Below are 14,842 nucleotides of genomic sequence, written 5' to 3' on the forward strand. Positions count from 1 at the left end.
TTAGACCATGAGAAAACTGAAGGGCGGATAACTGGTCCTGAAAATAATAACACTATTTTAGGTTATGTTCTGCATTATTTGGTCAACTGTGGTGATAAACTGATACAAACTTGATTTTGACTGAAGATCTTACCTGTATGAAGTCCATATTTTAATAAATCTTCACGTTTACTGGCTCGAAAATTTTACAGCGTGAGGCGTATCCCCTGGTTTGCGAAGTTTTTTATCTTATGAAAAACGATATAATACGATACGATAATAAAGCCCTATTAGTAGGTACTCGGTACAACCGAAGCACTTGCTAAATTCATGTTCCATGCTTTGGACCACAGATTTATGTAGGTAATGTTTTTATATCTGTGCTAGACACACTTTAGACATAACGGCTGTCAATCAAATCAAATGTCAAACTCATCTGAGCAATGAATAAATGTACCTAGGTACCTACTGTGTCGTCGTGCCGTTGTCGGTCTTTTCTCTAAATGTGTAGCTACATATAGTAGGTATTATTTGTGAATCCAAGAAACATGTATAATAAGTCTACGGAATAACTTTAAAACTCACTACACTACATTATGTAGTACCTACCCTATGAATATGCGTGAATTTGGCAGATTTGGCCCATTAATAGGTGCTATTGATGAAGGGACCTCCAATGTGAAGTTTTTGGTAAGAAAATCATGCGATAAATAGATCTAATTTTCTTTATGTAAATCTTATATATAAATATTGTTTTTTTTTTCTTAAAGGCATAATGTCGTTAATTATTATTATTATTCTATTGCAGATATTTGCCGCCAATACATCTGAAGTGTTAACATACCATCAAATATCACTCAAGAGATTTAGCCCTCAGGAAGGTTGGGTTGAACAAGATGCATTAGAAATTCTTGATGCTGTTTTGGAATGTATAGATGTTAGTATAGTTTCGGTCCTGATTTCTTCTATTTCTAAATATATGTATACATATATAATATCTTGATGCTGCAATCCTGGTCAAGGTTGGCCCTGGCGACTTTAATATTGTCCACATCTAAACAATAAATTAATTTATTAATGTCTATATCATAATTACTCATAATTATAAATGTAATAAATAATTGAATAAACATTTCCACTCTGGATGTCTCTGCCTAGCCACAGCCAATGTCTAACCCATTTGTAAATTATTATTACAGGTGCTGCCAGGGGGAACTAGTCAGCTCAATTTGTCATTATTTTGTTAGTTAAACATGTTTGTCAACCATGGTTGCATACATAACCAATCAGAACATGTTATTTGTTTACTTTGAACCAAGTACTTTTTTATACCAGCCATTCTGGCATGATAGGAACAAATATTGTTTAAATTACTTTCTTGCAGCATTTTTTCTAAGCAATCATTGTTCCTTAATGTCAATAGTTTGTAGCTTTTAGAGAAATTTCTATATAACTTGATGCCTTGATTATAGTAGTGCTCTATTTGTCACACTTTTTGGTACTACATTTCAATTGTAATGCAATATTAGTTTCTATTTAAAAATATTATTTTTTATAGTTATTCTTTATTGTAGGTGACAACAGATAATCTGAGAAAATTGGATATAAACCCGGAAGATATTGTTGGCATAGGTATTTCAAATCAAAGAGAAACTACTGTAGTATGGAACTCTGACACAGGACAACCTCTCTATAGTGCAATAGGTGTGCGTCTGTATTTATTTTGTTAATATATTAATACTTACACATACTTAGAACTTGAAATTATTTATTTCTTTATTTAAGGTTAATAAAAAATAACCCACTTTTTTCAGTTTGGTTAGATGTAAGGACATCTAAAATTGTAGATGAATTAGTCAAGAATAAAGGAGCTCAATGTGTAAATGCTGTTGTGCGGTGTAGTGGGCTTCCACTGTCCACATACTTTTCATCAGTTAAGCTCAAATGGCTGCTGCAAAATGTAACAGCAATCAAAGAGTCTGTGGTGAATGGGAATTGTATGGCAGGCACTGTTGATTCTTGGCTAATATGGGTAAGGCATAGAAATATTATAATTAAATTGGTTTAGCCCTAGTGTCATTGTTTATTTACAATTTATTATGCTGATGGTAAGCAATTTAGATATCCTATGTGAGGCCATTATACATGGCACTGATTTTCTTATGCTTATCATAAGAAATTCCAATACTCATTGGACAAATTGATGCAACAGTTGTAATTGAGTAAGGTTTTTGCTAAAGTATGGTAAGAGTTCCTAAAGGAGGTGGCTCCATAATACACAAATTAATACATATAAATTTTGTTTCAGAATCTAACAGGTGGCAATCTTGGTGGGATTCATGTGACCGATGTTACCAATGCATCACGAACACAACTCATGTCTCTTAAAAGTCTTAATTGGGATAAAGGCTTACTACGATTTTTCGATATACCATTGCAAATTTTGCCCAAAATTAAAAGTTCCTCTGAAATATATGGTTATATTTCCACAGGGTCCCTTATTGGTGTCCCTATAGCAGGAGTAAGTTCTACCTATTTATTGAATGGCTTCTAGAACTGAAATTGTAGATAAAGTTGACCACACACAGCTCAATTGTAACAAAACTAATGTCAACTGATACCCAATACATTTTTAATTTGTGCTTATAACAACACTGATAGATAAAGTATTAAGTAAAGAATTGAAACCTGTGACAACTGATACATGGTTGATGATAGCTCTTTAACTGTAGTTTGCTTTAAAGTAAGAAATTAATTAATTTACAGATCTATTGACTGCAATATATTGGTTATACATGTGCGAAGTACCTAAACTGTAATTCCGTGACTGTGTTCACATGTCAATTACGAGCAATCCATAAAGGTAAAGAGCTCATTGCCACATGTATATATATAGGCATTATTAACACGTTCACTGCGACAAAACATGCCACGTGTGTTTTACTAATAAATCGCTCTTGGCGTGTTGCCGCGAGCAAAAATCCGCGTCAAAATTTAAATCAGTGGGCAATCAATCAACGGTCAGTAACGAAGTAACGAAGGCTCACGTACTACTGTAATGATTCACGTTATAAAATACATTTTTCTTTCCCTTGTCTGTATACAGTAGACATTATTCTATTAATCAGTATTTTATTATTATTATATATTATTATTATATTATAATATATTTTTACATTTTGCGCGTAGATAAGATGATGCTTTTCTCCTTATAATATTATTATGGATATGGTTAATATGGACTGGCGACATAATGTTAGGCCAATGTGATGTATGGACTATTTCTACAGATCCTTTATTCAATAAAAAGTAACATTTTGCAAACCACCTAAAATTCCATTTATTGATTTTACAGTGCTTGGGAGACCAGCAAGCAGCGCTTGTAGGACAAGGTTGCATGAGATTTGGACAAGTAAAATGCACTTTTGGGACCGGTTGCTTCCTGTTGTACAATACGGGTAATAACAAAATACTTTAAATTTTTATTGTTGCCAATTTCTTTTTTTTTTCCTTTATTCTCTCTACCAACATAATACTTGAGATGGATCTAATATAACACATGTGCTGAAATATCTCAAAGTATCTGTAACATTTATTTTGAGTTTTAAATGTTTTGTTTTTAATTAGGAGATTCGATAGTTTACTCTGAGAATGGACTAATCACTACTGTGGCATATAAACTAGGGCCAGATGCCCCACCAGTATATGCTTTGGAAGGCTCCGTGGCAATAGCAGGTAACAGCAATTAAGTTTATCCATTTATTTTATTAGTTTTGACCTAAATCATTTAAGAATTTAATGTAAATATCTGAAAGTCTTATTACTACTTTGTTTTATTATAATCTGATCTGATATGGAAATTGTTCAGATATGGCTTTAAATATTCATGCAAAATTTATTCTCAATGTACTTAATATACTTAGCGTGCATACCTATTATAATACGTTAATTATTACTTCCAATATGCAATATAAGTCCTAGTTTTTAATATGAAATATTATCGCTTCGACAGGAGATACAATTCAATGGCTGAAGGAGAGTCTCGAAATAATAAATGATGTGAAGGACAGTGAACAGCTGGCCGCTGAGGCGGAGGACGACGAGGAAGGCAGCGTCTCTTTCGTACCAGCTTTCAATGGGTTGTATACACCACACTGGAGGAAAGATGCTAGAGGGTAAATATAATTTTACAAATCATACCTACTTAAGTAGTATGCATTTTATAATTTTCATCATTTGCTGTGATGGTTATCCATACTAAAATTATAAAGAGAAAAGATTTACCGATTTTGGTGAAATTTGGCACAGAGACAAAACATTCAGAAGTAACATATCATGGTTTTACTCAAGCGAAGTCGGGACGGGCCTATAGATAGTCGGGTCATGAATAAAATAAAGGACTATTTGCATATAATAAAATAAATGAAGATTTGCTCAAAAAGTATTCCAGATTATAATTCTACTCGTGTACCTGATTTCATAGACAGGAATTTAAGATTGAAAACAGACATCCATCTTTGACATTACTTAGCATGTACAAAAGTAGTATTTTCTATATAAAATAATTTATAATTAATAACATCTTTATTTCATTAGCCAGTAGTTTGATATAATTTGACGTGAAAAAGCGCCCTTGAAGGTCTAATTTCTGAATAAATGCTCCGGCATTGGCTGGATCCCTCGAGCGATACAAAGAATGCAAATATTTTTTAGCATATTGTGCGGATTGAGCAGCCGTACGCGGCGGCGGCACGTGGCGCGCGCGGCGCTGGAGGCGGTGTGCCAGCAGACGCGCGCGGCGGCCGCGGCGCTGCAGCGCGACTGCGCGCCGCTGCAGCGGCTGCTGGCGGACGGCGGCATGGCGCAGAACTCGCTGCTCATGCAGATGCAGGCCGACGTCTTGGGCATACCGCTCGTAAGTATGCCAAAAAAATTCGATCTCTTCATTCCAAAAATGTTTTTTGTTTTCTCTCGTTTTCTAGTTCGTCACTTTCTTGACAGTCTGTACCTGCCTATTACCTACAACTCCATGGCTGCGCCCAAGGGCTGGAATGACAAGTAATGTTATCGAATTTTGTCTCCGTCCGTTTTGCGTGAAATAGTTGTTTATAGGTGACTAACATCTATCCAAACATTTTCTCGAGAATGGTATATCGATATTTCATGAAGTATTTAAGAAAAAAGTCTTTAATGAGTTGGAAATACCCTACAGTAAATTTTATTTACATTATATGTTGTGATGTATTCACATATCAATTAAAATCCTTCCACTTTATGTATTGCAGATCCGACCCCTAATGATGGAGAGCACGGCTTTGGGTGCTGCGATGGCGGCCGGGCGGGCGCTCAGTGTTTGGCCCGCGACCACTCCTGTTCCCCCAGCTGATACATTCTTACCATCTATATCTAGCGAAGGTTTAATGGCCTTTTATGTTTATTGTCTAGGTATATAATACGGAAAATGTATTTTTATAAAATATTATCATGTAACTCTTCAGCCCTTCTGTTTTGACCAACTATTCAATTTGTTATTTTAAAAATTACAGACTAACTTCTCCCCATCAAACTAACTTGTACAAAATATGATATTTTTGTAATGTTTTATGTAACAGAAAGAGACATCAGACGAGAACGTTGGGAATCTGCACTTGAACGTTGTCTGGGCTGGACCAACGATTCAGATGGAAAAGTGAAACCTCATCAATCTGGTAAGCGCAACAAGCTTCTATTTCATTTTCGCTTCTTATCTATACGATTTTGTGTATATTAATTATATGATAATAATGCACTATAATCAAAAGTATGGTACAGTTAACGCGCGTTATTAGACTACACCACGATGATGGACTAGGCGAGTAAGGGATAAAAAGCTTTTAATGGCAACAACATGCTCTCCCGAAGACGATTAGCGTCAGGTAGGCGGCCGGTCGTAGGACTAGGCTAATGGAGAATATCAATAAATCATTATATTGGATGGTTCTCAAAGCTTTCGACCGCTGCGGCCGCACTGTCATTACGACCCGTCAATTTTCTTGAGGAAGGATCATTTCCAAAATCAATCATTCATAAAATTGACAATATTACCACAGTACAAATTAATTATTTCAAAGTCGGATAGTAAAAATAATTCTTGTTAAAAATTTGAAAATTTTGATGTCCATGAATCACCTATTATATATGCAGTTATTTTGTTTTTATTTTCAGAGGAACCAGACAATACAATAGCGGCATTACCTTCAGGATTGTTTTTCTTGGGCACCGCGCTGTTGATGGTCGTAGCTGATAAATTACAAGTTATATAGTCAAAGTTATATAGTCAATATTGAGCGGGCTCAATCGTAGTTTTAGATACATACATACCTCCAAAAAAATTTAAAGTATTAATTTATTACTTATAGGTGAATAAGTTGTTGTCCGTTGTTAATAAAAGATTTAAAAGTTTTGTATATATATTTTATGGTATAGGTGATAAGAAAATTCCAAATTGAGTATTATTTATACTCAATTTGGAATTTTCTTATCACCTTATTCCACATAAAATCGTGATACTATCCGCGCGATATTTGAGCATATACATTGAAAACCGATTAAACATTTGAGTAGTGATAGAAAAAACAAAATTTAAACTAAATTTGCATTATTAAATTTAATTTCATCACAAAATCACAGAGTATAAAAATTTCAATTATACATTACATAAAATCATAACATTTTTATTTCAGCATAAATGCTGGATACCAGTATAAAATAAGTAGTAATTACATATTTTATGTATTAAGATTGTTGAAGTTGGTTGCGATAATGCATGGTGCATTATCTTTAGCTTCTGGCCTTTTCAAGTATATAGTATAGTAGTCTATTTTAAGAATATATATTCAAGAGTTAACTTGAATGTAAATAAAAACATTTTGGCCAAAAAACAATTGACTTCACAATTTCCTTTAGATTCCGTAAATTATGAACAAAATTCTTAACATACATAAATAGTAAAATATAAACTTTTTATCCCTTAATTACTGCAATAGGTCGTAATTTCACAGTTTTCTTACTGATACCAGCAGCATGGCATGTGTTTACTACATCTGTTACATTTTTATAAGATTCTGGTGCTTCCTCCATCACTAACTTTGGTGATGCCACTCTTATGGATATACCCAAAGTTTCTAGTTTAGTTAGAACATCCTTGTAATCAAGATTTCGTCTAGATTTTGCACGGGACAATGCACGGCCCTGAAATTTAAGAAATATAATAATACATTTTCAGTATACCTGTTAAATCATACTTTAAGCTAAAATATGTTTTGTCTTTTTCTGTGAATGGTAGTATAATAATATATAAAATGTGATAGTGACGAAACATTTTCTTTACATGGGATAAGTATTTTAAATTAAATTATAAAACTTAATCTTTGATAAGGGATAGCTGTTGAGCAATAGAAGTAGTTGGAAATGAGGCCTTGGTGGACTCTTGAGATAACATCATTAAAAACTTTTTTTAGTTACTTACAGCACCATGGCATGTGGATCCAAATGTCTCTGTCATTCCCTGATGAGTCCCAGTGAGGACATAACTACATGTTCCCATAGTTCCTCCAATAAGAACAGGCTGCCCAGTCAACTGATAATCAACTGGAATCAGAGGGTGATGTGGTGGAAATGCTCTGGTTGATCCCTACAAAATAAAGTGTAAACAACATTATTATTTTTCAATAAAACATTTACAAATTGTTACAAATAGAGTTGCATGCAATACAATAATTATGTAAACTTTAATAATAACAAATAGTATTCCCTATGCAATAATTTCAAATAAGTTTCCTGACCTTTCTATGAACAAGCAATGTCTTTATTTTTCCATCAACAAGGTGTTCTTCAATTTTAGCAATGTTATGTGATACATCATATATGACATGCATGTCTAAGTCGTCAGGTGCCATTTTGAACTGTTTTGCAAAGGCTTGCCGAGTGAGGAAAGTCATTGAACTTCGATTGACCCATGCAAAATTGGCAGCTGCGGCCATGGCTTTCAAGTAGTCTTGGCCTTCTACTGAATTGATTCTAGCACAAGCCAACTGTCTGTCATTTGTTTCAATATTATCTCTTTTCATGGCCTTTTCCATCTGCACTAAAGCATCAGTAGCTACCTGATGACCAAATCCCCTGCTCCCTGAATGGATCATAACACACACTTGTCCAACTCTTTCAATGCCCATTTTACCAGCAGCATATTTATCAAATATTTCATCAACTACTTGGATCTCTGCATAATGATTTCCAGCACCTAATGTGCCAAGTTGGGGTAGTCCTCTTTTCTTAGCTCGAAGACTGACTTTGGAAGGATCAGCATTAAGCATTCGTCCATATTCCTCACAATGTTCTTTATCTTCAGCCCAAACATACCCTTCACGAAGAGACCAATCCATGCCCATTTCTAATGCCTCCTCCAGATCTCGTGCATTCATTGGAATTATACCTTTTGAGCCTACTCCTACTGGAATATGATCAAATAGACTCTGAGCCAGTTGTTCCTGAAAATTAGTTTTTTATTGTCTGCTTATTTACTTCAATACATATAATAAAACAGTAGAAAAAAAATCTGTACATTTAATAAACTTGCACAAAGACAAAATTAGATGATAGAGTCCTAGTAACAGAGTAAGAATATGTCTGTCTGTTTGTACATGCTAATTTTCAGAACTACTGGACGAATCTGAATGAAACTTTTTTTGTTATATAGCTATTAAGCCTGGGAAACATATAGGGTATAAATAAAAACTGGAACACCTGATGGAGAACAATGATGGTCCAGCGAAACTATAGAAATGACACCTTAACAAAAATTGTTCAGTTTGATGAGCATTTTCTTCTTCTTTCGGGCATCAGCTAGTTAAAAATATAATGTAAGTGATTATTTTATAAAGCTTTTTATACCTTGATGGGCTGAACATCCTTCTCATGTAAGTTTGTTCTCAGCAAACGCACACCACAATTGATATCAAATCCTACTCCACCAGGAGATACTATAGACTTAGAATCAGACATATCAAAGGCTGCCATATTTCCTGAAAATTTATGAAATTAAAATATTTAGGTATTTGTATATTTAGCATTTATCATAGGTATTTCACTAAGTGTTAATTTTTAGATTAGAGCAACAAACAAGCATATAGATACAGAATCATTTTGAATGAATAAATAATTAACTGTGAATTAGCTGCTAAAACCACGAAAACTGGGTATTGCTGTTCAATGCAAACAATTTTTGTGAAATTTAGAATACTGATAAGTCTATATATTTATGTATATTACCAATGGCAAATCCATATCCAGAGTGCACATCAGGAAGACCGACAGACCGGCCGACAATACCCGGCAAAGCTGCAACATTAGCTATCTGCTTCACGCCAGGTAAGAAACCACCAGTCATCCCAGGCCTACAGGAATTCCTCAACTCGTCCAACATCAACTTCTCTAAAGTGCTGTTAACATAAAAGACACCCTCCACATTCATATTAGTTTGGAAGCCTTTTTTAATCCTCCAGCAATGTGGGTTAATTTTTTCTAAGTATTTTAGTTCTTCGTTATATTGCCTAACAACCATTTTTTTATATTATTTTAGTGAAACGTAAAATAACTATCTCTACTAGAAGTAACTATTTACTAAGTAAATTCGATAACTACTCAAGAAACCTTTTTACAATAGGTTGATTCGAACGAATAGATAGTGTTGTGTTGCGACATAAAAATTTACCACCAGTTTATAGGGAGTATTACTGCACATTTATCCCGACAGAGTACAGCACTGTACTCTAAGTCGATTAAAACATTTATTTAAGAGTACTTTATTAATCATTTCATTATGTAAGCATTCCTTTATGAAAATATACAAGAATGTAGCATATTCGGGTGCCGAAATGTTAGGAAAAATCGTTTTCCATAAGATAAAAAAACTTCGAAAACCATGGGATACGCCTCACGCCTTAGCCCTAACAGTAACAAGGTAAATTCAAAGGTGTTTACCGCTGAGCTGTCTACTCGTATCTTTAATTGACGAAATTTTGAATAGGATTATTCGTTATTTCTTTTCATCAAATTTCGCGTTTAGCTTTTATGTTCTTTTATATATATAGATTACGCAATGTTCTTATATCGGTTCTCGGAAATGATTTAAATAATATCAATTATGTATTTATCACGGAATTAGTAGGTAGGAATCACAACAACAACAAGGTTAGCCGCATTGTGGCCATCCGTCCAGTGCGAATAAATCATACGATTTACATCACAGAAATGAAATTTTCAAATTGAACGCATAGCGCAATGCGTCTAATAGAACTGAAAATAAAGTTGGCGCCCTAATAGTAAGCAGGACAGTAGGGCAGGAAGAGAACTGCCTGCAGCCACACGCCGCAAAGAGACATTCCATTATCTGGCAACACTACAGTAGGCAAAGCAAGCAAAAGAAAACGCTAAAACTCAAAACTGGTTTCGTAACCTTTCTTTTATGTCAAATCTTACAAAGTATTTTTTCGAGTGTTTTTAATAGAACACCCAAGAATAAAGTAAATACAATGGCGGCATTGATTAAATTACCCCAGATCCCTTTGATGCAAAGGTGTATTTTAAATCATTACAGCAGAATGTGCAGAAACATTTCTACGTCTAATAACAAAAAGAATAGCGATACAGTTTGTCCCCCTGTGAACCCTCCATGTGAACCAACAAAGAATTGGGTGAGCTATGGCTTCGATTACACAGATCAGAAAGAAGATACTAATCATCATCATGCTTCGTTCTTCTTCTCGGTTACTCTGTGCCTCATATTTGGTGGATTTGCTTGGGCTTATGCTCCTGATGTACACATGAGAGATTGGGCTCAACGTGAAGCTTTCTTGGAACTTCGTCGTCGTGAAAGAGCAGGGTTACGCCCCATTGATCCTAATTATATCCCTACGAAATATATGAAACTGCCTTCAGAATCACAACTGGCAGATGTGGAAATAATTATCTAATTGTATCTAATTTTATTTATTGTAGGTAATTGTTTCTATGTAGTAAATATTGTTACTGAATTTAATGTTTTATTTTGTGGCAATCTACCTACCATTACTGTAAATTGCATCAACTTCAGCTTCAAAATAAGAGTCACCAATCACCAGTCTAGTGCTTGCATTAGACTGGTAAGATGCTGTGTTAATTTATTTAATTAAGTTTAGTGTTGGCAGGATAGCAGTACTGCCAACACTATTGTTTCTTTTGAATGTAGGTACACAATTAGCAGATCATATAGTACCAAAGGCATTATTCTACTATATCTCAATTTCATAGGAATTTTTAGCAATTATCTCTTAATAGAGAATCAAGACACAATAGATAAAAATTATTTGACATACACATTTGCACCAGTCATAAGGTAACATTGAATGAAAGTAAAATATTGTTACCCAATATTCCATAGATAAGTAACACTTCATTATGATAGACATTCTGACTCAACAAGAAGATGATTTCAATCAATTTATACTGAAAAATAATATATTTTTTGTATGTATAAATAATGTGACATCTATGTAAATACATCCATATTTTAAATTAAATACTTTATTTGTCTTTTTACTTGTATTATTATGCTTCCAATCCACTCCAGACCCTCTAACATCTGTTTTTCAACTAAAAGATATTTATTTACAGTTTTATAATGTTTTATTATATGTATGTCACTTATGCTATCTAGCAGTGTACAAATGCAAATAATCATCATTTTAATACATAAAATACTACATACAAATATACATGTTCATTTTATTAACAAATCACATTTCAACTTCATTAAAGAAAGGTAGAGACTATACATATTTCCAATTGTTATTAACTTACATAACTTACTTAGGTACATAATGTAAATGTATATATAACCGTAAATGTAGCGGGCAACAACTCATTAATAAATAATGAAAAATTATAAAACTTTTAAGTAAACAATTCTTCCTCCAGCCAATACCGCATACGCTCTATTAGCATCTGTACTCTGTAGTGCATTGACACATGCGCCTAGATTAACTTCCCCAGCCGCTTCCAACCGATCTTCGGCTATCTTCCATCGACGTACGCACCCGTCCCAACCGCCCGTCCAAGCGTAGTCTCCATTTACTACTAAACTGGTCAGTATCATATCGCTTACCTATTGGAATAAAAAATATTGCACATGAATTTGTAATGGCTAGGTATATCTGATTAAGTGGACATCAAATTTTACTCGATCAATTGACGAGCACCAGTGCCATGTAGTCATGGTACGCGTAATGTAATAACCGCGGGTTTTCATATTCACGTGGTAATCATGCACGGTATTTATGCCTATTCTCGAATAGCGGCGCACATTATTTTTTAAAAAGCTACTATTTAAATAAATTTTAATAAATGATAAGTGGCTATCAACCTTCACATCATGCAGCAGTTTAAATGAGGAGTCAACGGAAGCGTCATGAAGCCGCAAGTTGTTCCCACCTCGCGCGGTGCACAAGAGGCGCTTGCCAGCCATTTGCAGCGGTGCTCTTCCCTCCATTGTGTGGCGTGTGACAAACCGAGATTTTGATTCTTCTGAAATGGTATAGGTAATCATAGAAGGACATACATACCGTACTGTTACTGTAAAAACATAAATTATGAATTCTCATAGAGATTCCTCACTAATAAATACCCACCAGGTTTTATTTCTGTAATCGTGACATTAAGATCTCGGACTGTAAACATGTATGGCGGACTGAACTCCAAGTCTTTTACTTCTTCCAGTACATTGTATCTTGCTTTTTCAGCGTTATCTTCAAAAACTAAAACCTAAAATACATTAGAAATACCTAAATAATGCCATCAAAAACATGCTGTAAAAAACCCAAGTCTCACAGCTCAGTTTTTCTACCGTAAAAAATTGTGAGATCCATGTAATACCTATAATATAGTAAGTTATTATCATATCAATATTAAAAATCTTTTAGGTTTTAAATAAATAGATCGACTTGGTTATTGCATTATTTTTCTATGGGAATGTTGTTCAATTTCATGGGCTGAACACACCCTTTCCATTATACAGGTATGGTTCATTAACTGCAACAAAGGTATTTAGAAAAGTGGACCGAAATTCCAATATTTAAGTTTTCCCTTGATTTAGACACTAAATTTGAAGCTTCTATGTCTGCTAGAAGTGCCTTGGACTTTTGATGATAGGTCAGTGAGTGAGTGACAAAATAAAGAAACTTTAATAGTGGTTCAAATTGAATGAAATTTAAAATTTACTGTGTTTATACAATACCTGCTTAGTTACAGAAAATTCAGGCTTTCTGTTTTATCCACAACGAAGTTATTGGGGTTCGAAATTGGCTTGAATTGCTTCAAGAGAAGTATGGTACAGCGTGCCGCTTTTTTTGCTCGGCACGATAATTAAGTAACCTTATCAATAAGAACAAAACTGCAGGGTATCAGCAGATTAGAGGCAGTAGTAAATTGAGTAGCGTCGAATATTGATTTTGGTCAGAATAAAACGACCTTCACCTTCATACCAGGTACTATTAAGGTAGTGACATTTTATTTATTAGATTATTATTTGTCATTTTATTTAATATACTTATTAATTCCTGATTAGAACAGACAGTACGTGAAAGGTTCATGTAATTTTTCTGCATTCGTGCAAATATGATGTGCAATCCGGGAAATATATTTAATCTACTTTAGAAAATAACTTACGTTCCCGCCCTCATCCCCAACATAAACAGCTTTACCGAAGACACGCAGCACTCCAACGTCAGGCCCTGCTGTGGTCAATTCCACTATCTTCTGTCCGTCTGCCGACCACACTCGGACTCCTCCGTCGTTGGATGCAGAGTACACGCTACCATTGCCTGCAGCCACCGCAAATATCTGGACGGCATGAGCCGGCCAGGACGAGACCAAGTTTAGATCTTGATCGAAAGACTGAAAAGTAAGTGACTTTCTTATCCAACTAATTATGTTATGTGTTACTACTACTACCTCATTATCTACTACGAGAACCTAGCATGGTATCGTCAAATATTTAATTACTTTTTACTATTCTAGTTACTTGAATATTTACCTAACCTAACTGAATTCCTTTGGTAGTCTCAATCGACTATTTATAATTCACTAATATGTTGTAACTGAATCACGTAATAAGAACGTTTATCTTCGTGAAACTAATCTTTAGTAAGACCTACTAAACACAACTTATCTAGAAGTTAACATCCAAAACTATTTCAGTTAATAACAACAAGCCACAGATCGATTTAGAGTCGTATAACTGAATTAATTATACCTTTATAGAGCCATCCTCCGTACCAATGAACAATTTCTTATCCCAAGCAGCTACACAGGGCTCGGAATCGATTTTAATTTCAGCTTCAATTTTCAGTGACATAATATCCTGCTCTGGTTTATTGACAATAATCAAAGAGATAGATATACACGTGCCTTCTTAATGTGGATTTATTTGAAACGTACGTAAGTACTTTTACCAGCAACCGCGTCTCTGGGACCAAAATAAAACACTAGTATGCGTATGTTGACCTATTCCACTAAAAATATTCTAGACGAATCTGGATGTTATTTACTATAAATAAAATGTTTTTACAATTTCGTAGCTTTCATGAAGAAATATTGTAGGTATACTTAAGAAGTTTTTACTATGAATATAAATAAGTATTTTGATTAATCGTAGTGACATGAAGTTACCGATGAAATTAAAAATAAATTCCAAAACTAAAACCTAGAAGTTGACTAAGTACTGTAGTGTAGGTACCTATACCCGTAAACATTAGGAAAAAATTTTTTTTTTTCATTGCATACCTATATT

General features: G+C 34.3%; 3 protein-coding genes across 4 annotated transcripts; 1 reads left to right on the forward strand and 2 right to left on the reverse strand.

The window, feature by feature from the left end:
- The first annotated feature begins 427 nt into the window (after positions 1-427).
- LOC128683981 (glycerol kinase 3-like) lies at positions 428-6,421 on the forward strand. 2 transcript variants are annotated; one of them, XM_053770115.1, is made up of 12 exons: positions 428-669; positions 788-916; positions 1,554-1,683; positions 1,794-2,011; positions 2,288-2,500; positions 3,335-3,437; positions 3,607-3,714; positions 3,992-4,154; positions 4,693-4,894; positions 5,265-5,424; positions 5,592-5,687; positions 6,184-6,421. In XM_053770115.1, exons 1-12 carry the CDS (start codon positions 592-594, stop codon positions 6,279-6,281), a joined length of 1,698 nt encoding a protein of 565 aa, XP_053626090.1. In that variant the 5' UTR covers positions 428-591; the 3' UTR covers positions 6,282-6,421. The 2 variants fall into 2 exon arrangements, with proteins under 2 accessions (XP_053626090.1, XP_053626091.1); XM_053770116.1 differs by having other exon boundaries at positions 429-669; positions 5,265-5,394.
- Positions 6,422-6,610: 189 nt separating this feature from the next.
- On the reverse strand, positions 6,611-9,728 carry RtcB (RtcB RNA ligase). The gene is made up of 5 exons (XM_053770117.1): positions 9,289-9,728; positions 8,911-9,041; positions 7,803-8,507; positions 7,487-7,651; positions 6,611-7,209 (listed from the first exon to the last, which is right to left on the reverse strand). Exons 1-5 carry the CDS (start codon positions 9,578-9,580, stop codon positions 6,982-6,984), a joined length of 1,521 nt encoding a protein of 506 aa, XP_053626092.1. The 5' UTR covers positions 9,581-9,728; the 3' UTR covers positions 6,611-6,981.
- A 1,936-nt stretch (positions 9,729-11,664) lies between these two features.
- Positions 11,665-14,523, reverse strand: LOC128683738 (uncharacterized protein). The gene is made up of 5 exons (XM_053769651.2): positions 14,306-14,523; positions 13,720-13,947; positions 12,684-12,816; positions 12,419-12,579; positions 11,665-12,160 (listed from the first exon to the last, which is right to left on the reverse strand). Exons 1-5 carry the CDS (start codon positions 14,405-14,407, stop codon positions 11,939-11,941), a joined length of 846 nt encoding a protein of 281 aa, XP_053625626.1. The 5' UTR covers positions 14,408-14,523; the 3' UTR covers positions 11,665-11,938.
- Positions 14,524-14,842: the final 319 nt, after the last annotated feature.

This window comes from Plodia interpunctella, chromosome 3 (genome assembly GCF_027563975.2).
Source record: "Plodia interpunctella isolate USDA-ARS_2022_Savannah chromosome 3, ilPloInte3.2, whole genome shotgun sequence".
Lineage (NCBI taxonomy): Eukaryota > Metazoa > Arthropoda > Insecta > Lepidoptera > Pyralidae > Plodia > Plodia interpunctella.